Source organism: Podarcis vaucheri, assembly GCF_965113315.1.
Source record: "Podarcis vaucheri genome assembly, chromosome: 9".
Classification (NCBI taxonomy): Eukaryota; Metazoa; Chordata; class Lepidosauria; order Squamata; family Lacertidae; genus Podarcis; species Podarcis vaucheri.
Window position 1 is genome coordinate 17,251,743 of NC_138767.1, and position 26,636 is coordinate 17,278,378.

The following is a 26,636-nucleotide window of genomic DNA, read 5'->3' on the forward strand; positions in this document are numbered from 1 at the left end:
TAATTCCGGGATTCTCCTGTAGGCCAATCAGGTTGCGAATTACCTTCCACCTGGAGCTGGATTGGGTGGCTCCAATCAGACTGCTGCATTCTGGATCCTATTGTTCTAGGACCAATCAGACTGCTCCATTCTGAATCCTATTGTTCTAGGACCAATCAGACTGCTGCCTTTTGGATCCTATTCAACTCTGTACATAACACCAAGGAAGCTGAATTTTAGAACATCCAAGACAGGTGAAAGAAATTTCTTCTTGCAAAGGCAGGTCTAGGGGAGCACAACCAGTGTGGTCACACTGGGTGCAGAGCTTCTTGGGCGCTACAGGGGGCGGATTTTGGTGTCACACAGAGTACCACGGAAATTTGAGACCCCCGAGGTCTCCGAGGTCCCCACTGCTTGAGCAAAAGATGGCTACTGTGCTCATGTCCAGCTTGAAGGCTTCCAAGAGGCCTCTGGTTGGCCACTGTGAGGGCAAAATGCAGGAGTAGGTGGGCCTTTGGCCTGATGCAGCAGGACTCTTGTGTTTTTGTCATGAGGTGGAAAATGTCGCCCTGGGTGGTAAAGTAACCACAATTTAAAAATAAAATAAAATAAAATGACAGCATCCTGGATACAGGAACCAGATGATTCACCGTCCAAACATTATAGCTGCTGCATGGACAAAGGGAACAAGTGATGAGAGAAAAGAAGCGTTTGCCACAATGTAGTACAAAGTGTCAAGGCCTCAAATCCTGCAGAAAACACATGTTATTTCCTTTCCATGTTATTAGTTATGTAGTACAACCTGTTCTGGAGCAGAAAAGCACATTCTTGGCAGGGGACCCTGTGAGGCGACTCATACCTGAAACCTTTAACCACTGCTTATGGTTTGGCCTGGTATTCCCAATCTGCCTCATACAGTGGTACCTCGGCTTACATACGCTTCAGATTACATACGCTTCAGGTTACACACTCCGCTAACCCAGAAATAGTGCTTCAGGTTAAGAACTTTGCTTCAGGATAAAAACAGAAATCGGGCTCCGGTGGCGCAGCAACAGCAGGAGGCCCCATTAGCTAAAGTGGTGCTTCAGGTTAAGAACAGTTTCAGGTTAAGTACAGACCTCCGGAACGAATTAAGTACTTAACCTGAGGTACCACTGTACTGGGTCCGTCAGATATGAGGGATAGATGGGTTTGGTTCTCTAAGCAACATTTAAAGAAATAAAGGCCATTTAAGTTATTAAATTTTTTGCTGGATGCTACAGAGGTCCAGTTGCGAATTGTTATGCCTGTTCTGAGGTGTTCTCAATGTGAGATCTTCCAGATGAGACCTGCTAGATTTTTATTGTGTTAATAAAGTCCAACTGACCCCAAGCAGAAACCAGGCATTTAATGTCACCGGTCCTATGCTGCTACCCTCACTTTTACTTTCTGTTGATGACTTATTTTTAAAAGCCAGCAGGCTTAAAAAATATATTATTGAGTGACTGGTCTTTTAGTGGTGGTCCTGTGTTGCTTTTAAAGGGTATTGTCTATGCCGCTGTACCCCCTCCCTAATGTTTTGTGATAGGGCAGTATTTAAATACTTCTACAAAGAAATACATAGCAGAAACTGCACCCCTTGTCCACATGGTGTGGAGATGCCCAGTTGAAAGCCCCTTTTGAGTTAGTTTTGGAGACCACACTACATTTCAAAAGCATGTATGGTTTTGTTATAAAGGTAAGCTAAAGGTAAAGGACCCCTGGACAGTTAAGTCCAGTCAAAGGCAACTATGGGGTTGTGGCACTCATTTCGCTTTCAGGCTGAGGGAGCTGGCGTTTGTCCACAGACAGCTTTCTGGGTGATGTGGCCAGCAGGACTAAACCGCTTCTGGCGCAGTGGAACACCGTGACAGAAACCAGAGAGAATGGAAATGCCATTTACCTTCCCGCCGCAACAGTACCTATTTATCTACTTGCACAGGTGTGCTTTTGAACTGCTAGGTCGGCAGGAACTGGGACAGAGCAATGGGAGCTCACCCCGTTGCAGGGTTTCAAAGCGCCCACCTTCTGATCGGCAAGCCCAAGAGGCTCAGTGGTTTAGACCACAGCTCCACCCGCGTCAACAACAACAAACATATTGTTATTATGCCCTCATCTGAATGGGTTGCCCCAGCCACCTGGGCAGCTTCCAGCAAATTAAAACATCAAACACTGTTTATTTACATCGCCCACTATTTGGAATTAACCTCTGAATCATGGGCTATGGGCATAAGGAAGAGATGCTCTCAGCCGTGTTGTATTTTCCATAGGCTCATCTTATGCTCAGTATCATCAGCATGGTAACCCTTTGGCATGTGCTTTGAATGGATATCAGGCAGGCATATACCATACTGGCATTTAGGCGCCTGATTAAAACTCAGGCTTTCCCCTGAGAGGTGATCTGTTTATGTTTGATGTTCTCAATGGATCTGCTGCTTTGTGATAATATTCTTGATGTGTTCTCTGAATGCAATGTTATTGCTGATCTTACATTTTCATGGCTGTGATATCTTTTGATGGTACAGGGTTTTTTATTTTATTTTGCAAATAACTAAATAAATACAGTGGTACCTCTGGTTGTGAACAGGATCCATTCCGGAGCCCCGTTTGCAACCTGAAAGGAATGCAGCCCGCGTCTGCACACATGCAGGTCGCCATTTGCCGCTTCTGTGCATGCATGTGACATCATTTTGCGCGTCTGTGCATGCGCGAGCGGCGAAACCCAGAAGTAACTCTTTCCGGTACTTCCGGGTCACCGCAGGACGCAACCTGAAAAGACTTAACCTGAAGCAAACGTAACAAGAGGTATGACTGTAACAGGGATTCCCCAGCAAGGCTTGCCTGGCTTTTATCATGATGCACTGTTGAAAAAGTCATCTCAGTTCAGAATTGCTTCAAAGAAAAGAAGCTTCAGTTTTAAAAGGGGGGGGGGAGGGAATCCTCCTATGTAGCAAGTGCAAGTCTTCCTCATGATCACTTCGCAAATGAGTCCTTGCCTGACACAGTTGCTTTGGCATAAAACAGACACCAAAGACTGCTCCAAATGTTACGACTGTTGGAAGATCTCTTTTCCATGGCAACCTTCCACATGGAAGCAGAACCTTCTATACACACTTCTTAACCCATGTTATTCCTAAGGAAAGGGCACCAGGACTCCACAGAAAGTGTGATGCTCCTGAGTCAAGCGCTGTGATTTGCTGGACAAGCCCACAGTAAGAAACTTTTATACGTTGCTGCTTCTGCGTAATGCGCTGGCAAAGTGACAAGCTTTACCTCTGTTTGAAACAGAGCTGAACCAAGGTAGGAATGGATGCATATCATTATTAGTTTTCATGTTATTACATTTCTATCCCACCTTTCCTCAAAGTGGCGTACATGGTTTTCTCTCCACTCCCCATTTTATCCTCACACCAACCCTGTGAGGTCACACTGAGAGATGGCAACTGGCCCAAGGTCAGCTAATGAGCTTCATGGCTGAGCAGAGATTTGAACTCTAGTCTCCAAGGTCCTAGTCTGACACTCTAACCACTACACCACACTGCCATCTGTCCATTTCGGTTTGTGGACCCACACAAAGTCAGGCGTGGGTGCAATAACTGACAGGTGATGGCTTAAACATGACCACAACATTATTAGGTTGCAGAACAGTCAGTTGTGGCGTCGTTCTGACGGTTGATGTTGCTTTAGCTCTGAGGGCTGGCCTCGTGGTCCCAGCAAGGGGCATGTGCCTGCCTCAGACACATGGCGCATCAAACAGTGGCAAAGCCTGGCTACATTTTCTAATGGATCAAGGGTAAGGAGCCTGCAGCCTGGGGAGCAAATCCAGCCCCGGCTCTGCTTTGCATGTTTTTGGGTGATGGGAGCTGTCTTTGAACTCTAATCCAGAGAGGTGTTTGAGAGCATTTGCGTAGAAAGTAGCCTACCTTTTGTGTAAAGTTAAAAGTTTCATGGGTGAGACATGGGTGGTGCTGTGCGTTAAAGCACAGAGACTAGGACTTGCCAATCAGAAGGTTGGCGGTTCGAATCCCTGGGACGGGGTGAGCTCTCGTTGCTTGGTCCCTGCTCCTGCCAACCTAGCAGTTCAAAAGCACGTCAAAGTGCAAGTAGATAAATAGGTATCGCTCCGGCGAGAAGGTAAACGGTGTTTCCGTGCGCTGCTCTGGTTCGCCAGAAGCGGCTTAGTCATGCTGGCCACATGACCTGGAAGCTGTACGCTGGCTTCCTCGGCCAATAAAGCGAGTTGAGCACCGCAACCCCAGAGTCGGCCACGACTGGACCTAATGCTCAGGGGTTCCTTTACCTTTACCTTTAAAAGTTTCATAATTGGCTCCAAACACTTTTGCCTCCAACCCTGTCCACCACTGCCTTGTGACCCTTGGGAAGTTGCACAGAAAGGAATGCAGCCTTGGATTGGAAAAAGTTTCCCTGCCCCTGTGATAGGCGATGGGGGCATTCCCCCCCCCAGTGCAGCCCTCCCCGCAGCCACTTTCATCCGGTGATGTTTGTTCACCTCTTAGAGAAAGAATTCTCTCTGAGCTGTGTGAACAATAAAATTGCATAAGACAGTATATGTTAAAAAAACACCCAGTGCATTAAAACAGCACAGCAATTAAATTCAAGGCAAACACACATCCAGAGCACAGCAGGAGACAAGCGGTGCATGCATTGCTTATCCATTAAAAACTGTGCTTTCCTCCCACATCTCTGCTGCTGTTCAGACAGCAAGTTCAGCCGCCCCATCACACACTATTAATTTATCACTGTGCTTAGCATGCCATTAGGTCTTCTGCAGCTGCAGGGATTACAGGACCTGGTTTGTTTGTCACTTGCTTGCTTTTTTTGCAAATTCACCTGTGTTTGCATGACATGCAATATCAACTTGCATGCGGGGAAGAAATCTGGGGGTTATTGAACCACACCACTGTAAACATGACTTTGTTGTTTCTCCTGCTAAGAACATAAGAAGAGTCCGGAGGATCAGGCCAGTGGCCTATCTAGCATCCTGTTCTCACCCGTCCTGAGGTTTCCAGCAACTGGCATTCAGAAGCATACAGAGTCTAATATAGTGGAGGTACTATTAACTGCGTTCCAATGCTGTGGGAGCAGAGAACTCAAAAGGAGAAATAGCTCTATAAGACACTACTATGACACCATAATTCAACTTCCTATTGTTATTAATATTATTATTATTGAATATTAAATTATAGAATTAAATACAGAATTAAAATATAAGAACTTTTTTTTTTTGCAAAGCCTAATATAAGACTATTGAGAGACTGATATGCTTGTGTGTTAGGGAAGGTTGCCATCTGCTGGGTAATTTTAGGAACACATGAACCATGAGTCATCATTGAATTGTAGAGTCGGAAGGGACCCTGAGGATCATCTAGTTCAACTCTCTGCAATGCAGGAATATACAGCTGCCCCATACAGTGGCATAGCGTGGGGGTGCAGGGGGGGCCAGCCACACCGGGCGCAACATCTGGGGGGGGCACGCTCGCACTCTCAGCTCTCTGCCCCTACCTGGCTCACTCACTCTCTCTCACTGCAGTGCTGGCTGTGCGAATCCGATCCGAGCCGCCGGGTCGCCGCCCACTGTGGAGGGGGTGGGTGTCAGGCATGCGGTGCAGAGAGAGAGCGAGGAACTATCTGGGGGAGGGACAGTGCAGCAGCCGCCCAGTGCAGCGCTGAGCGCGGGAGAGAACCACACCAGACCAGACCAGGCAGCAGCAAGAAGAAGCTGGCAGCGGCGGCAGGTTAGGGGTTAGGGGGCGCAAATTACTTGCCTTGCCCCGGGTGCTGACAACCCACGCTACGCCACTGGCCCCATATGGGATTTTAACCTGCAACCTTGGCATTATCAGCACCACACTCTAACCAACTGAGCTACTGGTTTGATAGGAATTTTGAGGTCTTAGATATATGTTAAACATTCATACCAACCAAGCACGTACATAGATCAGCACAGGAAGACCGACCTGAAACCATTTTGATTCCCAAACTGAGCAAATGTTTTCTCTGCAAGGTCAAAGGAAAATGGGAAAGCTTCCCCACTGTCTTTTCCTTCACAAATCCTGTCTTAAGATATGAATCGCGTGTGAGGCTGTGACCTGGCTCAGGAACTAAGTATTTATCATTACAAAAGACTGGCCAGGCTCGCAAAGCTTTCCCCACCATTTACTTCACCTGCACACTAGAAAAAGACCAGCCTGATAACTTTTAAAAGATGCTCCGAAAGTGCTTGGAGCCTTTGACACCTGAGCTGTATATTTTCAGAACCCATCCCGTATTTTGTGGTTGCATTCTCTGTAATTTGGAAACTTTAAAAGCTGTTTTAATGTTGCGCTTTAAGTTGCTGTGACTCACTCTCTGGCCTTAGGGTGGGTAATAAATTAAAAGGAGGAGGAGGATAAAGAATAACAACAGTAATATCAGCAACTAGTGCAAATTCATAAAGGGAGCTTCAACACACATTATTAATAAGTGGGTAGTCATAAGGAATTGCTGAGAGAAAGTAGGGGGAAGTGCTGTTTTTGCTTCTGCCCCCCCCCTCATTTCCCATACAATGAATTGATTGTTGGGGGTAGGATCAGGGAAAACTTTATCTGAAGTGAAACTGGGCAAAAACCACCCCGTTTTTGCAGGGTCACTTGTCTCCTGCAAAAATGAGGGGGGTTTCAGAGGCCCTCATGTTATATGGCTGTGGATGGGTTTCTGTTGTGTTTTACTATGATGGATATGAGTTGATAGAGGGTAGGGCTGGGCAAATACATCACTCTTGGGCCGGATCTACACAGATATAAAAAACGCTATGGAAATGCCATGGAAGAAAACCTGAGATATATATATGCAATTAGCCATTGAGCTTTACACCGCCATCTGGTGTCACATTTTTGTAATGCACTTATAATGTTATAATTGCAGCTGTGTAGCTGACTCCCTATTTTCTCTCTCATTTTCGAAGTCTTAAATCCAGTTCTTCTTTGCGGTTTTTTTTTTAATTTAAAAATTCCTCATGAAAATTAATCGGCATCTGAATGCATCAATGTTTATCTTTTCACATTTTCTATGCAATTTTTGTGTCTATATGCAATTTTTTTTGAACACTTTACCACATTGTATGGCTCCTGGCCAGCCCAATCCCTGCCAAGTAGTGCACGAGATTCTAAGGTGTCTTGGAACTCAACCAGGGCCTGTGTTCTGTTGGGAGAAATGAGGCGCGGTGGAGTCTGTGGTATCTTTGAAATACGATTTCTTTACACATACTTAGACTGGAAGCTTTCAATGGAGAGTGAGTTCATAGCATTCACATCTCAGGAGCAGCCCATCCTTCACAGCAGCACAGCACTGGATTCTCAGACATCTCCATGCTTCTTTCCCAACCTGCCAAGATGGTTCTGGCCTTCACAGCAGCTCACAGAGTCCTTCTTCCCCAACCTCTAAATTTCACATTACACACCCGCCTCCTTGGCAACCTCGCCCCTCGCCAGCAGAGCCTCCTGCCTGGTTGATGGCTTCCACTGATGAATTAATGACTTTCTCCCCCCACCTTTTGTCACTTTTAAAGACTTCTATCCCAGACCTTGGCCTGGAAAAGTAGCTTAGCCTGACATTGTCCCTCCCATACTCCAAATATTACCTGAATCCTAAAGGTAAAGGGACCCCTGACCATTTGGTCCAGTCGTGACCGACTCTGGGGTTGCGGTGCTCATCTCGCTTTACTGGCCGAGGAAGTCGGAGTACAGCTTCCAGGTCATGGGGCCAGCATGACTAAGCCGCTTCTGGCGAACCAAAGCAGCGCATGGAAATGCCGTTTACCTTCCTGCCGGAGCAGTACCTATTTATCTACTTGCACTTTGACGTACTTTTGAATTGCTAGGTTGGCAGGAGCAGGGTCCGAGCAACAGGAGCTCACCCCTTCGCAGGGATTTGAACCGCCGACTTTCTGATTGGCAAGCCCTAGGCTCTGTGTCACCTGTGTCCCTCTGCCTGAATCCTACCCTTCCTTAATTTCTAACATTACCTAACATTCTAACCCTTGCACCCCCAAACTCTGCTACATCAGACCTGAAAAAATGTGCATTGTTTGCTTGAAGAATTGCATTGCGAAATTGGAAGAAGTGTGGATTTTGAAGGAAGGCTGTGTTTCTTATTCATGTTGTTTTGGAAAGTTTGGATGAGGTAGGCTCCCCTTCAGACCTGCAAGCTGGAAGGAGTCAGCCTGGAAAGAGAGCCAGTGTGGTGTAGTGGTTAAGAGCGGTAGATTCGTAATCTGGTGAACCAGGTTCGCGTCTCCGCTCCTCCACATGCAGCTGCTGGGTGACCTTGGGCTAGTCACACTTCTCTGAAGTCTCTCAGCCCCACTCACCTCCCAGAGTGTTTGTTGTGGGGGAAGAAGGGAAAGGAGAATGTTAGCCGCTCTGAGACGCCTTCAGGTAGTGATAAAGCGGGATATCAAATCCAAACTCTTCTTCTACCTCGCAGGTACAGGCAGGAATTCAAGGCATTTGCTCTTGGCAAGAATAATGCTACTGTTACTAATAAATCCGGCGAAAGATGTTCTCATTTCGCATTAATAAAACTTCACATGACTGGCGCAGTGGTGGGGAGATGAAGAGAATGGGGGCACCCAGCCAGACTCAGCCAGGGTGGTCCAGGGACGCTGCAGGGATGCAGGCTGAGATCGATGGCTCCAAAACACACCAGCTTGTACCCAGTTAGGGCCTGTGCTGCCAACTGCACCATATGTGCAGAAGGTAGAAAAGTCTAGCCAACCCCTTAAGCCAGCAGACGACACTCCCTTTGGATTCTAGCACCACAGCCCACCCTCCTAATATTCTTTTGCTAATGAGCATTCGGATTAACTCATTTCCCCCCTATCCTTGCAAGCTTGCTTTTAAAAAGAAAGGATATGGGTTGTTGGTTCTTTCCCCCCTCCTTCATCACCTTGCTTTCCCAAATGATCATTGTTATGAATGATCAAGGCTGGCTCCACGGGGCGACTTGGTCAAGGCATTTGCCAAGGCCCCAAGGCAGCTGCTCCAAAACGCATCAGTGTCAGCATGTAATCGATGAGTTATGCCTGCCTTGCCAACTCTGGCATATGCACGGAAGTCTGGCCAATGCAAAGGACCCATCATCAGGACACCGTCATCCATTTTTACCGTGTACCCAGGAAGATTGGAGGCAGCCGGAGAGAATTCTCAGGCGGCAATACTCTGCCTCTTCGAGCCATGTGGGGTTCGTAGGCAGAGTGTTAGGCTTGAACTGGGGAGAACCTGGGTCCAAATCTCTGGTTGGTTGTCAGGCTCGCAGGGGACTCTGAGGCTGTGTGTCAGCCTGACCTACCTCACTGGACCGTTGTGAGGATGAAGTTGTGGTGGCGGCGAAACAATGTTTAATGCCCAAAACACCTTAGAGGAAGTGTTATGGTTAAAGCAGGCATGTGGAAACCTAAACAAAAGGCTTCAAAGTTCATTTGAAAATGTGTTTTCTTGAGAGAGAAGACATTTGGAAAAGTTATTTTGTAAGAAAATATGTTTGAAAATACACATTTAAATGTGCATTTAAATGCACATTTTCATACAAAGTTCTTTTTTTTTAAGAATTCAGATAAATGTGGAAACAGGATGAAATAGTGAACAGAGTTAAAAGTGTTAGATAGATGATTCACTCATCCAAGCCTGATCCAGCAAAATAATAATAATAATAATTTTAAAATTGCCATATGCTTTTTTCCTTTTCCTTTTCTAACTCCAAGGGAGAGATATTTACCTCCCTCCCTTCCCAGCTAAACACATGGAAAGTGTGTGTGTGTGTGTGTGTGTGTGTGTGTGTGCATCTTATCTGCTGCAATGTTAGAACTTTCTCTGAAATGCAACCCCAGTGGTGTGATATTCATAATATTGATGATAATGATGATGAAGACGATGATAATAACAACAATGGTAAATTATTATAGCACATTTTTATTTCACTTAAATTGCTTCTTCCTGACAACGCCAGAAGGGAAAAAAAGGAGCGAAAGGGACAGGGGAAAAGAAAATTACCCTCAAATCACATCTATAGGTTTACTGCAGGGAAAAGACCCAAACAAAGCTTCATACAGAAATATTGATTTTTATATACATGCATACCAATTAAAAAGAATTATTGCCCTGCTGCAGATCCCCTGGAGCCCCCACAAAGAATGGAAAAAGAAACATTAAAGGGACTAAAGGGGAAATGCATTGGCTCTGAAAACCATTACTCAATAGCTGAAGAGCGACCTTGTCAGAAAGTGAAAGCACAGCAGTATCCTTGCATTCCAGGGACAAACCCAGGTCGGGGTGGACTTTAGTCTTTCAAATTTGAGGGACATCCTATGCAAGGCTGAAGTTCAGCACCCTCTCACCTTTCGTTCTGCTCAATTTATTCTGTCCTTGTTGAGAAGCCCTGCAGCGCCCCCTAGGCTCAGCACCCAGGTCGCGCTGCCCTAAATCTGCCTTCGCTCTGGTGGCGACTTCGAATGGGGTCTTGGAGGAGTTTGGATTTGATATCCCGCTTTATCACTACCAAAAGGAGTCTCAAAGCGGCTAACATTCTCCTTTTCCCTTCCTCCCCCACAACAAACACTCTGTGAGGTGAGTGGGGCTGAGAAACCTCAGAGAAGTGTGACCAGCCCAAGGTCACCCAGCAGCTGCATGTGGAGGAGCGGGGAAGCGAACCCAGTTCACCAGATTACCAGTCCACCGGTTTTAACCACTACACCACACTGGCACCTCCAACTCCTTCCGTCTGCATATTGTCACCAGAGTCATCACAGGTTGTTCCGAGAGAAGGCCAAGCTCTCCAGGCACCTTCCTATGCCTGCCCCATCGCTGCAGTGCAATGTATCACATTAAAAGGAAGGGAGATGCGTCGCCAACAAGGAGACAGATTTGCGTAAAATTATGCAAACTGCTTATCTAGATATCCAGATGCAACTTTGGGAAAAAAAATTGTAGAATTTAACTAGAAATGCAATTCATCTTCCCACACAGTGACCAGGTATCCTCATGCCCACCTAGTTTGCCCAGGTGATAACTGTTGATGGGCAACTTCAAGTCTCCTTTGACTTTCCCTTTGTTTGGTCCTTTTATCCTTTATCCAAACCTTCAAATAGAGGACTGCCCTCTGTAAACAAGGACACACATCTTCCCTCGGCAAACAGCTGCACCCAGGGTGGAGCCACTGGGAGGCTTGTTGACCTCCCTCGTTTAATTATGCCTATTTTGTAGGTGGAATTAAGAGCACAGTGAGGACCAGCAACTTGCCCAAGACACTCACGGCCTATGTAGCAACAGACAGTCACAGCATGGAGTTCCCCCAATTCCCATTTATCTTTTTTTTATTTATGATATCAATTGTCTACAATTTTGCTTTCCCTCCCTCCTATTTACGCAGGAACTGGTGTGCCTACGTTCACACAAGACTCCAGCCCACCATCGTGGTTGACAACATAGAAACGTATGCATCGGGCAGAGCCAAACCATGCACCTGGATTGCAGGACCCTGCGGATCAAGGTATAGCTGCCTTCCACCCTACCCGTCCCAATGGATGCCAGTTTTTATAAGCTTGCAAAGTGATGAATTGGAGGAGTGGTCCATTGCAGCACACAGTCCTTTTATCAGGTAGAAAGTGATTGGCCCAAGGTCATCCAGCTGAACTTCGCGGCTCATGATGGATGAGAACCCAGGTATCCTTCACCCACATTCAATGTATGAACCTCCACACAATTCTTTGCCAGCTAATTGTTGTGTGACTTTCAGCTGATCCTAATATGGGTATTTTGCCGTGTAACAACTTAAGAAGGGGCCTGCTAGATCATAGAATTGTAAAGTTGGAAGGGACCCTGAGCATCTAGTCCAATCCCCTGCAATGCAGTTATCCCATACAGGGATCGAACCTGCAACCTTGGCATTATCAGCACCACGCTCTAACCAGCTGGGATATCCAGTCAAAGGCCAAAAGCCATTGAGTCCAACATAGTATTTTCATGATGGCCAACCAGATGCTTATAGGACTTGAGCGGGAAAGCCCTTTCCCCTCTTGTAATTCCAGCAGCTAGAATTCAGATGCTCCCTCCCTCTCTCTCCCTCTCCCTCTCTCTCCTCTCTAACAGTACACACACACACACACACACACACAGAGAGAGAGAGAGAGAGAGAGAGAGAGAGAGAGAGAGAGAGAGAGAGAGATATCAGCACAGCTGCCTACAGACTCTCTGTGTGAGCATGACTCCATGATGAATTCCTTGTGCATTTCAAAACTTACTACTGCACCACTGGTGAATTTCCCCCTGTACCTTACAAACCTGTTCCAAACACTCACCATTTCCCACTAGGTGGCAGGTTTGCATATACCTAAGAAACAACAGAGGCATCGAAGCAATTTAAAATCCAGACCATCTCCTCTCATAAAACTCATACCCTTTTTTTCAATTTTCAAGTCTCTCTTGCTCAATCTGAGATATTCTCTGACCAAGAATGAGAAGAGAGAGGGAGAGGGAGAAGGAGAGAGAGATTGATTCCAGAGCCATTCTGTATTTCAACTGGGCATGGATTTGTGTCTCAGAATCTTTTCTTCTTTGAGTCAAGTCAGGCTCAGATTTTAACTTAAAGAGCTGAGTACAGTATAACAGATTTACAACCCAAGGCAATCTGAACAGTTTATTTATCCTTGCAGAGCAATATATATGTGAAAGGGACTTTAAGGCATGATGAGGAAAAACCTTTGAAATACTCAGCTGGCAAACGACTTCTCTTTACAATGGCATGGTACATTCACGTAATTTTGCTTACTCATTAGCACATGGTAGTCAGGAGCTTTTCAACAGGAGTTTCAGCATCAAAACTAACACTCAGTTCAAGCATAGCGGTGGGGTTATTTCTTACATCTGAATGCAGGAACAACCACATCTAAGAAGGAACCTCTTTGCACATTATGCTTTGTTCTGCTTATGTTTTAAGGTAACATGTGAATTAGACTGGACTCCCCTTCATTGGAGGCTTTTAAACAGATGGCCATCTGACAGGGATTCTTTACCTGTGATTCCTTCATTCAGGGAGTTGGACTAGATTTCTCTTGGGGTCCCTTTCAACTCTACAATTCCATGATTCTATATGATGTACATGTGCTTATATCATAAAGATGATGGCTTTTTTCCAGGCAAGTGTTTCATCAATAAGGGAAAGGGAAGCCCCAATCCAACAGGGCTTATGTGGGAGAGCAGCAGCAGCAGCAGCAAGCGAGCCTTCCCGGTCCTGTTACTCTGCCCATGTGAAGACTTTCTTGCCAGCCCAGTGGCCTCCCAGTCATCAGTATGAAATCCCACCGTCTGCCACAGAAGCCACATTGTAATAATACATCTGTGACTCACCTTCCACACATATGTCCCTATTACAGACATATCCTTAGAAACAGCCAAAATAATTTACAAACAGTACAAGCGCAACTGAACAGAGGTTTTAAAAAACATACAAAACAAATGCCTGAGGCACAGATCTTTTCATTCAGCTGGAAAACCTACTGACAGCATATAATTGCTGTGAGGTTACTGCTGTGGTTTTAGCATGGATTCTAAAGCCAAGTTTTGTGTGTTTGAGTTTTTAATCAGGCTCAGCATAAATGGATAAAATGGATTATAATGTATAACAGGCATTGACTGGCAGAGGACAGCAGATGCCCTTCCACTAAGCTACAGTGCCTTCCCCAAACAAACATGGCTGCTATACTACTTGAGCGCAAAGCCATAACTCACACACCGAGATGTGTGGACACCAGGTGCCCACAACTTGTGTTTTGCATTGTGAGATTCACTTGGAGAGCTATAGCCTTTCAGTATTCACCAGGGATAACTAAGTGCCCTCCAGACTAACTAACATGACCCATGGCCAGGGCTGATGGGAGATGAAGTCCGACAACATCTGTAGGGCACAATGATGACTACGACTGGCATGGGCATTATAAGGCAGTTGATGTCCTGCAAGTTCCTTGCCATGCATTCCAGACGTCAATGCCACAAGTGTGTGTGCTTCTGCATCGAAGGCCATCTTAGGCAGACCCCTTTGGTAAGAAATAAGTAGGAAGACACCTAAGAAGCAGTTTGCTTTCAGAAATCTCCGCGTTAATTATGTGTTCCTCTAGAAAACCAAGAAGGTTCCCGGGGACTCACTTGAGCGGAAGCGTTGAGTGGACATGAATATTTTGGAACTGAATTCCGTGCTCTTAATGACACGTATTTGCTGGGCTGCTTATTCATAGTCATGCTGAAGCGCAAGGCATAATTTTAGCTACTTAAAAATGAATATTTACCCAGTTTGCCCTTAGCCCACTGCACTCCCAAGCACTCATTTTTGCCCCCACGAAGGGAATGAAAATTCAAACAGAAACCTCTATGGCAAGGACTACAAATAGGATGGCTTTTTTATGTAATTTGCTTTTTAATTTAAGTTGTTGTTTCCCTCCTTACGTTTTTAATGAGATTTTCCTTCAAGTGAGGAATGAGCACCGTCCTTTCCTATGGCATTTGTCACAGTCTTCTGGTTTCTCGAGGAAGAACCTGCATCCTCCTTTCTCTGCTTCATAAAGCACCTGCAGCAAGGACAAGTCAGACCAACAGAACATGATCCATGCCAGGGACGGGGAAGTTCTGGCCTGGGCTCCACAGATGGCCCTCTAAGCTCTCTCTGTGGCCCCTGGGACTCTCCCCAAGCCACACACCCTTATTGGCCCTGCTTCCCACCTGCTTCTTGCCCTCCCAGATTCAAAATCACTGAGCATATTAACAAGAGGGGTTGGTGGCTATGAAACTGGATTTCGGGCAGTGCACATTGGGCTATTACGTTTTGCAGGGTTTAGGTTTTATTGTGTAAATGCAACCAGTGCGGGAAGACTTGGGTTAAAGTGGGAGGGTGTAATGGACTGGCAGGAGTCAGAACAATGGGAGGCACCATCCGGGGAACCCCCTGTAATGTGTATGGGTTGCTTGTGCGTAAGTTGCCGCCTCTCCAGGCTTTGTTGCCTTGCTAAACCTTTCAGTCTGGGCAGCCCTTCACTTCGTGGCTGCCTCAGTCGCTAGCAGAATCCGTCAGTGGGCGTTTCTTAAATCTTTTCCAACATAAAAGTTGTTTGACACCCAGTCTCCTCCTACTCTCTCTGCGTGGAAGTCTTCTGCGCAGGGTGGGCGTGGGTAGCGGAGGACCCGTGCTCTCCCCACCGGTGTCCGGTGAAGAGTCCTGGAGCCTTCTCGCCGATTCCCCCATCAGCCCCTCTATATCCCTGGTGTTGCGCTGATTTGCTTCCTTATCTGCGGAGCTGCCTCTCTCCCTGCTGGGCCCTTCTCCAGCATCATTTGAGAGCCTTCCCTCCGCCTCTAGCTCCGATGTCAGTTCCCTGACACCCCCAAAGGTGAGAAGGCTCAGAGCCAGGGGGCTGGCACTGGGATGACAGTGAGTGGCTAGAGGGAGCAGCCTGGGAGGAGGAGGTGTCGGAAGATGAAGAGGCAACAGGGTTTAATGAGCAGGGAGAGTCTGTGGCAGAGAGCAGTCCAGAACCAGAGGCAGAAGCGGAGGCTGGAGAGGAGGGTGGCCACGAAGCAGTGGTGGGTCATGTTTGTGGGAGGCATAGGTGTCCCACCCATGGTGCAACAAGCATGAAGCAGGAGGAGCAATGACAGGTACACAGGCACAGTCTCCGATTGCTTGGAAAAAGCCCTGGAGAGGAGGAGACATAGCTGACTATTGGGAGGCAGGAGCCTTTAGTCTTGGCAACTGCCTCATAAGGGCAAGTTCTACGGGAAGAGTTGCTGTACTCTCTAGACTTGACATCCTGAGCTGTCTTGTTTCTTTGAATAAAGACTTAACTTCACTGAAAATATGCAAGTTATTGCTGACTGGCTCCTGGCATCTGCTCCTGACAGAGGGGGGATCCTCTGGATTTGGTTTGTACATTATATAAGATGTTGACATCTACTATTCACCCCAAATTTCTGCCTTCCAGAGACATGAAGGAGTGCCCTTTCTTCCATGAACATGCCTGAGCATTAAGAAAAGCCCCCATGGCTCTGCTTTTAGTCACTTTGATGTCGATGGGTGGATGTTGACAGGAAACAAGGCCTTTTCAGTTGTGGCTCTTCATCTCTGGAAGGCTCTCCCCAGAGACACCCCCTTCATTTCTTTATTTTATTTTTTGGTCAGATAAAACCTATATAAGCTGCCCAGGCCTTCTAATAGCTTGATATCTTTTTAGTGGGTTTATATTGCTTTCTTATTGCTCTGTTGTATCTTGTTATCTTTGTGGGATTTTTTTATTATAAAAAGTATGGTTTTAGCATTCCATTGCCCAACTTTGGAAACTGCTCCAAGATCTTTCGCTGAAGAGTGGCTAAGTATTTTAAATCAATGCCTACATAAATAAATAAAACCACCCCCCTGCCTCAACTCTTAATTTCAGCTGTGCTCCTGAGGTCTTTATTTTCACTAGGTTTGACACGAGGCTGTTCTGTAAAAGCGTTTGCTTGTGGTCTTGTACAGGACGCAATCAATAGACTTCAAAAATAATCCCTCAGTGGCCTATTACTGATGTATCATCCTGTATCATGTCCATTCATCTGAGACAGAGCCTCGCTAACGTTTGCTTTCCAAATCACCTTGCAGTTCCCAGTCAAGGACTCGCCAAGCTTACAGGGTCAAACATATGATAGTGACATCACTGGACTGGAAGTGCTGCCCCGGATACAGCGGAGCAACGTGCCAGCCCAAAGGTATGGGAAGCGATGGAAATATTAACCCTTCCTGGCAAGCAATCTGACCTGGCTACAAAATGGCTGGAAGCGGGAGGGAATCTGCTTGCAGCAGATGGAAATGGAAGCCCTTCCAGATCAGGTGTGTGGATTCTCTGGCCCACCAGATGTTGCTGAACTACAACTCCCATCATCCCATGCTTGTCAGGTACAGTGAAGGATGCTGTCATGTTAGCAATGTTGTTGGTCTGTTTGGGTTCTGGATGTTTAATGGGGGTCACCTTTGAACAGGCAGCAGAATGTCTTGGTTTGGCTCTGTGGGAGTCTTGGACAAACTAGGAAGAGTCTGGTCTTAATCCCAGCTGATCCTAATAAATCAGGCACAGCAAAGGAATGAATCTTCAGTATAGTATCACAGCCGCCAATTCCTAGGGGCCGAGGCATTTTGCCCCATCCCAATTTATTTTCTGAGGGAGCTGATCCCCCCCAATGTTCAGAGGGTTTTCATCTCCACCCCATGGCTCCTCAGAACACCACGCACAAGTTGTCAGGACGTCATGTGATGCTGGCCACATGACACCAGGCCATTGCATTGGACCCCCTCAATCATCCGGAGAAGATGGTGCCTCTGGTTAGTACGGTGGTTAGTTTGGCCCTAGCAGAAGAAGCCTGTCTGGTTCAAAGAACCATTTCATAAAGTAATTACTCAGCAAATGACTCTTGTTTAAAAATTAATCCACCTAGAGTAGCTTGACCCCCCCTGACTTTTTAAGGTACGCTGTCTCTGAATGTATTTCAGCCAGAGGGCATACATTTAGACACTCAATCCCATTCCCATTGAAGTCAAATCAAATTTATAGCCGGGGCTTCATTTGGATTAAGATTGAGGCAGATGGCAAAATGCCACGCAGACTATTGCACCGACCTTGTGTAAAACATTGCCTGCTTGAGACAGGGAGTCCTGTATTTTACGACTGCGCCCGTGATCAAACATATGGCAAGTGTGTCGTGGTTTAACAGGCTTGCGACTGCTATTACTTGCTCGTGGCCTTAAACAAGCTCCCCTTGAAAAATAAGATATGGCATCCACATACATATTTTAAATGGATGAATATTACAAGAAATGCCATTAGCTGCGGTAGGGAACTCAATCATCGGCGGTAGAGAAGAGGCTGCGATTAAAAATTTATGGGCAAAAATGTAGAGAAGTCACTGCCGTTCGCATCTAAGAGAGGGAAATCTTAATACTGGCAGCGGCACGGGAATCCCCTGTGGAAACAAGAGTCTCTCTTATACATGGCTGAAAGAAGGTAGATGTTTTGGATTAACTCTAATGGGGACTGTTTGTTCGTCATGCTTTTACATCTGGGATCCCAGGCAACATGGATCTAAAATGTTTTCAAGGCTTCATAGAATCAAAGAATGGTAGAGTTGGAAGGGACCTCCAGGGATCATCCAGTCCAACCCCCTGCAATGCAAGAATCTCAGCTAAAGCATCCATGAAAGATGGCCATCCAACCCCTGCTTAAAAACCTCCAAGGAAGGAGGCTTGTTGCTCTTGTTATTATTGGGCAATAGCCACAGTTCCACGAGCATGAGTTTGATCTTGGGCCTCAGGTTTCCCTTTTGCCCCCCAACCCAAAAAAGAAAGCCTACTCTGAAGGGTTGGGAGATAATCCAGAAGAAAATAGGAGCATAGGCAACCACCTTACCATTGGTCCATCCATCTCAGTATTGTTTGCACTAACTGGAAGCAGCTCTGTGGGTTCTAGGAAGGGATATTTAGCAACCCTACCTATAATAAATAATATTTTTTTATTTATACCCCACCCTTCCCCGTTCAAAAACGGGGCTCAGGGTGGCTAACAACAAATTTAAAACACTTAATTGATGCAACAAAAAAACAGTATAAAATACAGTATAAAACACAAATAACAATAAATTCAGAATTCAAAAATCAATTTAGGGGGGAAATCCATCCAATAAACATTAGATGATCACCAGGGCTAGCTGGCTAAATTAGTCCTATTTGGGCCAGTGTGGAAACCAGGGGAGAATTAGCTGTGGGATCCCAGAGCAGGTAATCTTCATAAAAAGGGGAGGGGGAGGGAAGGAAGGAAGGGGAATAAAAGATCAGGCTAAGTTCAAGTTGAAAGCCAGGCGGAATAGCTCTGCCTTACAGGCCCTGTGGAAGGAGGTTAAATCCTGCAAGGCCCTGGTCTCATGGGGCAGAGCATTCCACCAGGTCGGAGGCATCACTGAGAAGGCCCTGGCCCTGGTGGAGGATAATCTAACTTCCTTAGGGTCCGGGACCTAGAGATACTGGGGATTGAACCCAGAGGCTTCTGCATGCAGAGCATGTGCTCTGCTACTGAGCAAAGGCCCTTCCCTATGGGAAGTTGCAGGGGACAGTCCAAAAGGAGGGGGCAACCAGAGAAAACAACATTTCCTTGCTTCACTTCCATGTGCTCTACAGGACGGAAGGTCTGCTTACCTGAACAGAAGGGATGTGCTGTATCCAAGCCATAGCAACCACTGTGATGTCCACAGTGGATAAGCAGTGCCTTGCTGGCAAATTTTATTGGGATTGATGAACTTGAGATTGTCCTTCAGAGGTTCTGATTGGATAAAACAGGGATGCGGAACCAGTGTTCCTCCAGATGTTGTAGAACTACAACTCCTTCCAGCCCCAGCCAGTGTGAGGAATGGTCAGCGGGGGTGATGGGAGTTGTAGTCCAACAACATCAGGAGGACCACAAGTCTAAGGTCACAGTACTCCTGAATAGGCCCACTGAAATGAATGAGGGCTCCACAAGGGTATGGAAGAGCACACATCTTCCTAGTACATCTTCCTGAGGTTAATATGCCTCCCCTTCAACCATTTTTCTGGCCCACAATCTACCTATTAACAAAATGGAACACTAATGTGATAGTCCCTGCATCTGAATGAACCCTGAGCAGGTGTACACAGGTCAGCTAGTCAGAGTCTTCCTCACTATAGTAAGAGGTATTGAATTTCTGTTTAAATTATATAGTTTCTAAAGTTGCACTTATGCATATAAATCAGAGTATGAAAATTTTAGGAAAGCCCTCTTCTTTGATGAAACATTCCTTCTTTTTTGGCAAGGCACCGTGCCCCAATTTTGAAATTTGCTTCTCACCCAATATGTTGGCATCTCTCTCTCTCTTACCCGCGTGCAAATTCCAAATGGCAATGGGCCTTCAGATTCTGAAAGCCAGCAAAGTTTATTTAAGCAAAATCTCAAGGCAGGCTTGGAAGTTTCTGCTCGAGTGAAAATTTCAAGTGGAACTAGAAAAGTTGCAGTAAGACAAGTGAAATTTATTGGGAAGGTTCTGTCTTAGGATCTACAGAAAACATAAATGCATGTTGCTAGCCCAAATGTGCTATGGATGTTTCCTGCCTCTTACAGTATTGGGAGTTGGAGTCTAACATCTGAGCTCCAATACGGCAGAATTTCTCTTTGGCTTCCCAAAATTTCAGAGGTCTGCTGCATAGTAACTCAGAGTGGGGCTTTCTGTGTGACTATCCCACTTCTGTGAAAAAGAATTCCTCTACTTACTGGGTACAGCTGAATACATGTTTGTTTTGACAAGTTTTTCGAGCTCAGTGAAAAAGTCTCTGCCTTTGGGGTTCATGTTGTGTTGTTTTTAAACCAAATCTTCAGTTGTTTACATGGTTTTTTAAAAACTGTTTTTAGTTGTCTTTGCGGTATTTTTTGCAAATTGCCTTGGGACCCATATAAAGGCAACCAATTAACGAATTGAATATAAATGTTTCTGAAAACCCACGTGGGAGTCCTTTCAACAGAACCTGTTTTTGTCAGGTGCAAAGAATTTCAGTCCTGCAACTAATTCTAAACAGAAGACGAAAAGCTCAACATTTATAGACTTTTCCCAGTAGATGGCTGTATAATGTTCACAATAACAGGAGGCCAACTGCAGTATAGAGCAGCAGACAAAGGAGAAGAATTAAGAGTTAAGCCCATCTACAAAATTCATTGGGGATTTATTAAACCGGTGTAAGCAGTCAATGAAACGACTGCTAAGAGGAATCACACTACTTTTAGGTGTGCTCCCCATTATCAGTCACTGTTGCAGAATGAGAGTTCCCAGAGTTCTCTGGGAAGAGAGATGGATGGTTCAATCACCCTGGGAACTGTAGTACCCTTAACAAAACACCACTTTCCAGCATTCTTTGGGGGAAGCCATGACTGTTTAAAGTGGTATCCTAGTGCTTTAAAAGGGGCGCAGGTGGCGCTGTGGGTTAAACCACAGAGCCTAGGACTTGCCGATCAGAAGGTCGGCGGTTCAAATCCCTGCGACGGGGTGAGCTCCCATTGTTCAGTCCCAGCTCCTGCCAACCTAGCAGTTCAAAAGCATGTCAAAGTGCAAGTAGATAAATAGGTACTGCTCTGGCGGGAAGGTAAACCGTGTTTCTGTGTGCTGCTCTGGTTTGCCAGAAGTGGCTTAGTCATGCTGGCCACATGACCCGGAAGCTGTACGCCGGCTCCCTCGGCCAATAAAGCGAGATGAGCGCCGCAACCCCAGAGTCGGCCATGACTGGACCTAATGGTCAGGGGTCCCTTTACCTTTACCTAGTGCTTTAAATGTATCCGATAGAATTGTAGAGTTGGAAGGGACCATGAAGGTCATCAGACTAGATGACCCCCGCAAGGCAGAAATCTTTTGCCCAACATGGGGCTCAAACCCACGACCTGGAGATTAAGAGGCTCGTGCTCTACCAGCTGCGCTATCCCAGGTGGTATAGCCTAATATATTTTAAGTGGAACATAGGAAAGTGCCGTAGAACATATATTCCTCTATCTAGCCCCATATCGTCTCCTCTGAACGGCAGCATCTCTACGTGGTTTCAGGCAGGGATATTTCCTGCTACCTAGTCATTTGAATTGGAAATGCTGGGGTTTAAAACTGTGGCTACAGAACGCAAAGCAGGCACTCTTTCTGTGAGCTTTGGCACCTCCTTGAAGAGCGGACCTGAAAAATACGAAGTGCAAGAGATACAAAGAGGAGCTTATCAGATGCATGCTCGCCCCAGAGTCACGACTGGCTGCAGCTATTAACTGTACACTCAGTGGCAAACCCATGCTTGCCTCTGGGTATTATGTGAAATAGTCCACCTTTAAAGGGTGCGTGCGAAGCTGAAAGGAAGAGAGGGGATTGTGAAATCTGCATCATATCTCAAAGCAACCACCTAGCTGATTTAATTAGGAGGGTGCTGCAAGGATTGACTGGGGGGGCGGGGGAAGCACCTTCACATTGGCAGCCCGTATATTTGGGAACAAAAGAATGGTAAGCGGAAGAATAAAAGGACATCCATCAGGTGGCCCTTTATCACCGGAGAGTAACTGATTCCCCCCGTCACAGATTGTATCGTCACGCTGCCACCTGATAAATCCTATGTAATTAATTGGGATGAATGCAAGTATTTAACTCCTGTTGACAGCTATGGCCTTATGAAGATAACAGCGGCCACTGAGAATGTGAGCCGAGCCTCCAGCTTACATTGCAGCCTTGACTGCTGCTATGATAGGCTTTGAGGACAGCTAGATCTCACACGCCCCTGTGGAGCACCTAATTGTTGCTTTCTGCAATTACAGCAGATAGAAGGTATTTGTGTCATCTGGAAGGCTTGTTCGTCCTGGGGCTCCTGCATTTTGGATACCGTCATCCTATCTGTCAGTCAGGAAGCATGCGAGCCTGGGAAGTGCCCAAGAGTCAGCTAGGAGACACCTGCCAAAATCTTGTCTGACCCAGATCCTGGAAACACCTCTTCTGAGAAAGAGGCTTGGGGCCCTGATAAGAGCCCCACTTCAACAGAGACTTGAAGAAATCCACAGTGGTTCAAAGGCAGCCCAAAGAGCCTCATTGCCACAGGATTGCATCCTCTTGGCCCCTCATCCCACCTGGCTGCCTTAGTCAGCCAGGTGTCTCCTAAGGAGAAAGGGTCCACATGGGATGAAAAATCTAGGGGCTTAGGTGTGATGGCCTGGGACTCGGGCTCAGACTCAGAGCCAGAGCCAGAGGAGTCTCAGTCCACACCGGATCCTTTGCCTCAGGCAGCAGCTGAACCTAGTCTGGGGTCTGATTCTGAAGAGCCCCAGTCTGTACAGGTTCCCCTACAACAAGCACCCGCTGGGCTGAGTCAGGGGCCTAAGCCTGCCCTGGCTTCAGATGCGGGGATAACCTCATTGCGTTCAGCTGGGCCATCACTTACAGCTTCTCCACTACCGGTTGGGTCAGGGGAGGCAGGGCAGAGGCGGCCTCTGGGTCTAGTAACCCATTGACATCTCCCAAGCTGCAGAGACAGGAGAGACCTGAGTACTCGCAGGAGGAGTGCTTGCCTTTGGGTGAGACAGGGAGGTGAGTCACCGGGGGATCAGGACCGGCCGTTACCCCGACAGAGATAAAAAGCTGCTGGACCCTGCCCCAGGTTGTGGGAGCAATGTTGCTGTTTGCTAGAACCTGCCTGTGATCCTGTGCCTGACCTTGCCTGGTTTCCTGTCTCGTGTCCTGCCTTGGCCCTGTTGGACTGACTACTCACGGAACCCTTGGATTCGGGACTAGACCTGGACGGCGTTACTTGGGTTACCCCCAGGCCCAGCACAATAGGAACACAGGAAACTTCCTTATCCTGAGCCAGACTACTGGCCCATCTAGCCCAGTATTATCTACAATGACTGGCAGCAGCTCTCCAGAATTTCAGACAGGATTCTCTGCCATCCACCCTACCTGGGGATTCAACCTGGGACATCAGAACTCATGGACATCCATGATGCAAGAATGTACTTCTTCATGCAGTGCATGATTAAACATAATTAAACCTTTAAAGCTCTAAAGGGCCTCGGTCCAGTATACCTGAGGGAGCATCTCCAGCCCCATCGTTCTGCCTGGACACTGAGGTCCAGTGCCGAGGGCCTTCTGGCAGTTCCCTCGCTGCGAGAAGCAAAGTTACAGGGAACCAGGCAGAGGGCCTTTTCGGTAGTGGCACCCGCCCTGTGGAACACCCTCCCACCAGATGTCAAGGAGGAAAACAACTACCAGACTTTTAGAAGACATCTGAAGGCAGCCCTGTTTAGGGAAGCTTTTAATGTTTGATGCATTATTGTATTTTAATATTCTGTTGGAAGCCACCCAGAGTTATTATTATTATTATTAACGATGACACTTGCTCCTACAGGAGGCAATGTTTTGCCCACCAACTTGGATGGCTTTAAAAGAGGATTAGACAAAGTTGTACAGGCCAAGGCTGTTAACATCTCCTAGCCGTGATGGCTATGCTCTGTCTCCACAGTTGGAGTTGCTGGAAACCAGGGAGAGAGCAGTGCTCTTATGTTCAGCTCCTGTCTAAGGGTTCCCCACAAGCATCTGATTGGCCATTGTGAGAACACGATGCTTGACCCGATGGGCCCCTTTGTCCTGATCCAGCCGGCTCTTCTTATGTTCTTAAGCGCTGCCAGTCAGAGAGGCTAACAGCAGACAAGATGGACCAGCTGTAAAAGGCATTGCCTCATATATTCAAAGTACTAGAGGAGGAAGCGACAGAGACAGAAAAAGTGCAAATGTGGGGTGCCTTCAGGCAACTTAAAGCTAGGTCCACACCTTCGAAATGTGGAAACGCACAAATGCTGATTGAATCAGAGCTTTTAAAATATCCTCTTTGCAACTGCTTGATCCTTCAGGTGACAGAGATACTAGATTTTTGAACTGGGTCCCGGTATTAAACTGCCTTTCCTATAACAAACAGCAGTAGGAGTTAGAAATCACGTCAACCGAGCGACAAACCTCAGCTCCCTTGTCTCTTTCTTCCTGGCAACCCTGTGACCCCCGAGGCATTTATCTGCAAACAGCAGCAAGCCCAGTGGATCTGTTGAAACTAAGATAAGAGGGCAGGGATGGAGAGTCAAACTATTTTCCTTAATCCTTTTGTACCTAGAGAAAGGTCCCCCTCTTTATTTAAATTCAGTTTAAGGTCATAGCTGAGATCCATGGTGACTTTTCTCTTTCTTCTTCCTCCCGTGCCCCCAGCAAACTCTTTCACTAGGCTCTAATATTTAGCAACCTTCTGTGTAAATATGTTGCTGTATGCTTTGCAACCTACGAAGCGAAGCACTGCTCACTCACCATGAATGGTGGTTCTCCAGGGGCTCAAACCTTCTGCCTTTGCTTGGGACTATAAGAAGAGAAGGCTTCTCAGGCACCTGGCAAATGGCAATTTATATCAGGGGTTGTGCATTTGCCTTGGACTTGGGGGATCAGAAGTTGGGCAGGATGGTGTACATTGTAACTTTTTTGAGAGAGAAGAGGCATGGTGACACAGAAAGACGTTCAGCGGTAGAGCATTTGCCTTGCATGCATAAATTCACAGGTTCATTTCCTGGCCTCTCCAGGCAGGGCTGAAAAAGACTCATTTTCTGAATGGCACTGAATCTGCCATTCAGTGTAGGCAATACAGAGTAGGACTGAAAAGGCAGATGATGATGATGATGATGATTTATTTACACCCCACCCATCTGGGGACCTCCCAACAGAATTAAAAGCACAATAAACCATCAAACATTGAAAACTTCCCTAAACAGGGCTGCCTTCAGATGCCTTCTAAAAGTCAGATAGTTGTTTATTTCCTGACCTAATGTGAGGGCGTTCCACAGGGCGGGCGCCACCAAGAAGGCCCTCTGGCGGGTTCCCTGTAACCTCACTTCTCGCAGTGAGGGAACCGCCAGAAGGCCCTTGGAGCTGGACGATGGGGGTGGAGACGCTCCTTCAGGTATACTGGACCGAGGCCATTTAGGGCTTTAAAGGTCAGCACCAACACTTTGACCTGTGCTCGGAAACGTACTGGGAGCCACTGTAGGCCTTTCAGAACTGGTGTAATGTTCCTACCTGCTGCTTCCAGCAAGAGAACTGCTGCTCTGATCATTCCATGGAGATCTGCCAATTCCACTTTCTCTCAGCTTCTCAGCTTTCTGAGCTTAAGTTTCTTTTGGTTCATTTTCACACCCATTTGCATTTAAAAACAAAAACGAAAAAACTAAAGATGTCTGCATGGAAATCTGTACACATTTAGTGTGCATTTCCAGATTAGACGTGCTTATTTCATAGGATAGCTGCATTGCATCCTGGTTCAGAATTTGCAGATTAGATAGTATCTGCCCTGGATGACTTCCCCTCCACCCCCTAGGCTAGTGCACAATATAATTTTTCTCACAGTGACCGCTTTTTCTCCCCTGACCCACCCATGGGGGCTGCTTTCTGCCTGCAACAAATGAGTGATCTGACTCTTCTACCCTGAGCAGAACATAGCATTTTAAATGACAGCACAAGCTAGTGAGATGGCCGAGGTTCAAAACTACGTGGCTCATGATACTGATTTTGCCAGCATGTAATGCTCATTTCTAGTGAGCACCCTTCACTTGAAATCCTTCCTCTTTTCATAATTCCAGCTGGGATATATTTCAAGGATACGTGGAGATTTTGCTATGGCTCCGCATTCATCCTTCTCGGTGCTCAGAGCCAGCAGCCGCTGCTGGTGCCTGCTCAAAAGCCAGCTACTCTCAACTGAAATGTGTGTGACTTTGATTGATGAAATTACAAATGGGGATATATTTACAGAAGGATATCTTGCCCCCCGCACAACAAATGTGCTCAGAAATGTCCCGTGTGTGTGGCTGAGGTGGCTCACAGCTCGCTGGTAGAGCGCTTTCTTTACAAGCAAAGGGCCTGAAGGTCAATCTCGGGTATGTCTTTATATGGCTGGTAAACATCTCTGTCTGAAGCCACAGAGAACTGCTGCCAGTCAGCTTAGAATGAGCTAGTTAATGAGATAGAAACTGCCCA

At 46.6% G+C, this 26,636-nt stretch overlaps 1 protein-coding gene and 1 long non-coding RNA gene across 3 annotated transcripts in view; both read left to right on the forward strand.

Moving 5' to 3' along the window:
• The window catches only part of LOC309540207, a 146,183-nt gene that overhangs the window by 32,882 nt on the left and 86,665 nt on the right, over positions 1 to 26,636 (forward strand). The gene's annotated exons all lie outside the window — the stretch shown is intronic.
• Positions 1 to 26,636, forward strand: part of MMRN1 (multimerin 1) — a 68,286-nt gene that overhangs the window by 7,836 nt on the left and 33,814 nt on the right. For both annotated transcript variants that reach the window (XM_082236328.1, XM_082236329.1), the window contains exons 2-3: positions 11,422 to 11,541; positions 16,675 to 16,781. In XM_082236328.1, the coding sequence (XP_082092454.1) occupies positions 11,422 to 11,541; positions 16,675 to 16,781 (227 nt within the window). The remainder of the gene's footprint in view (positions 1 to 11,421; positions 11,542 to 16,674; positions 16,782 to 26,636) is intronic.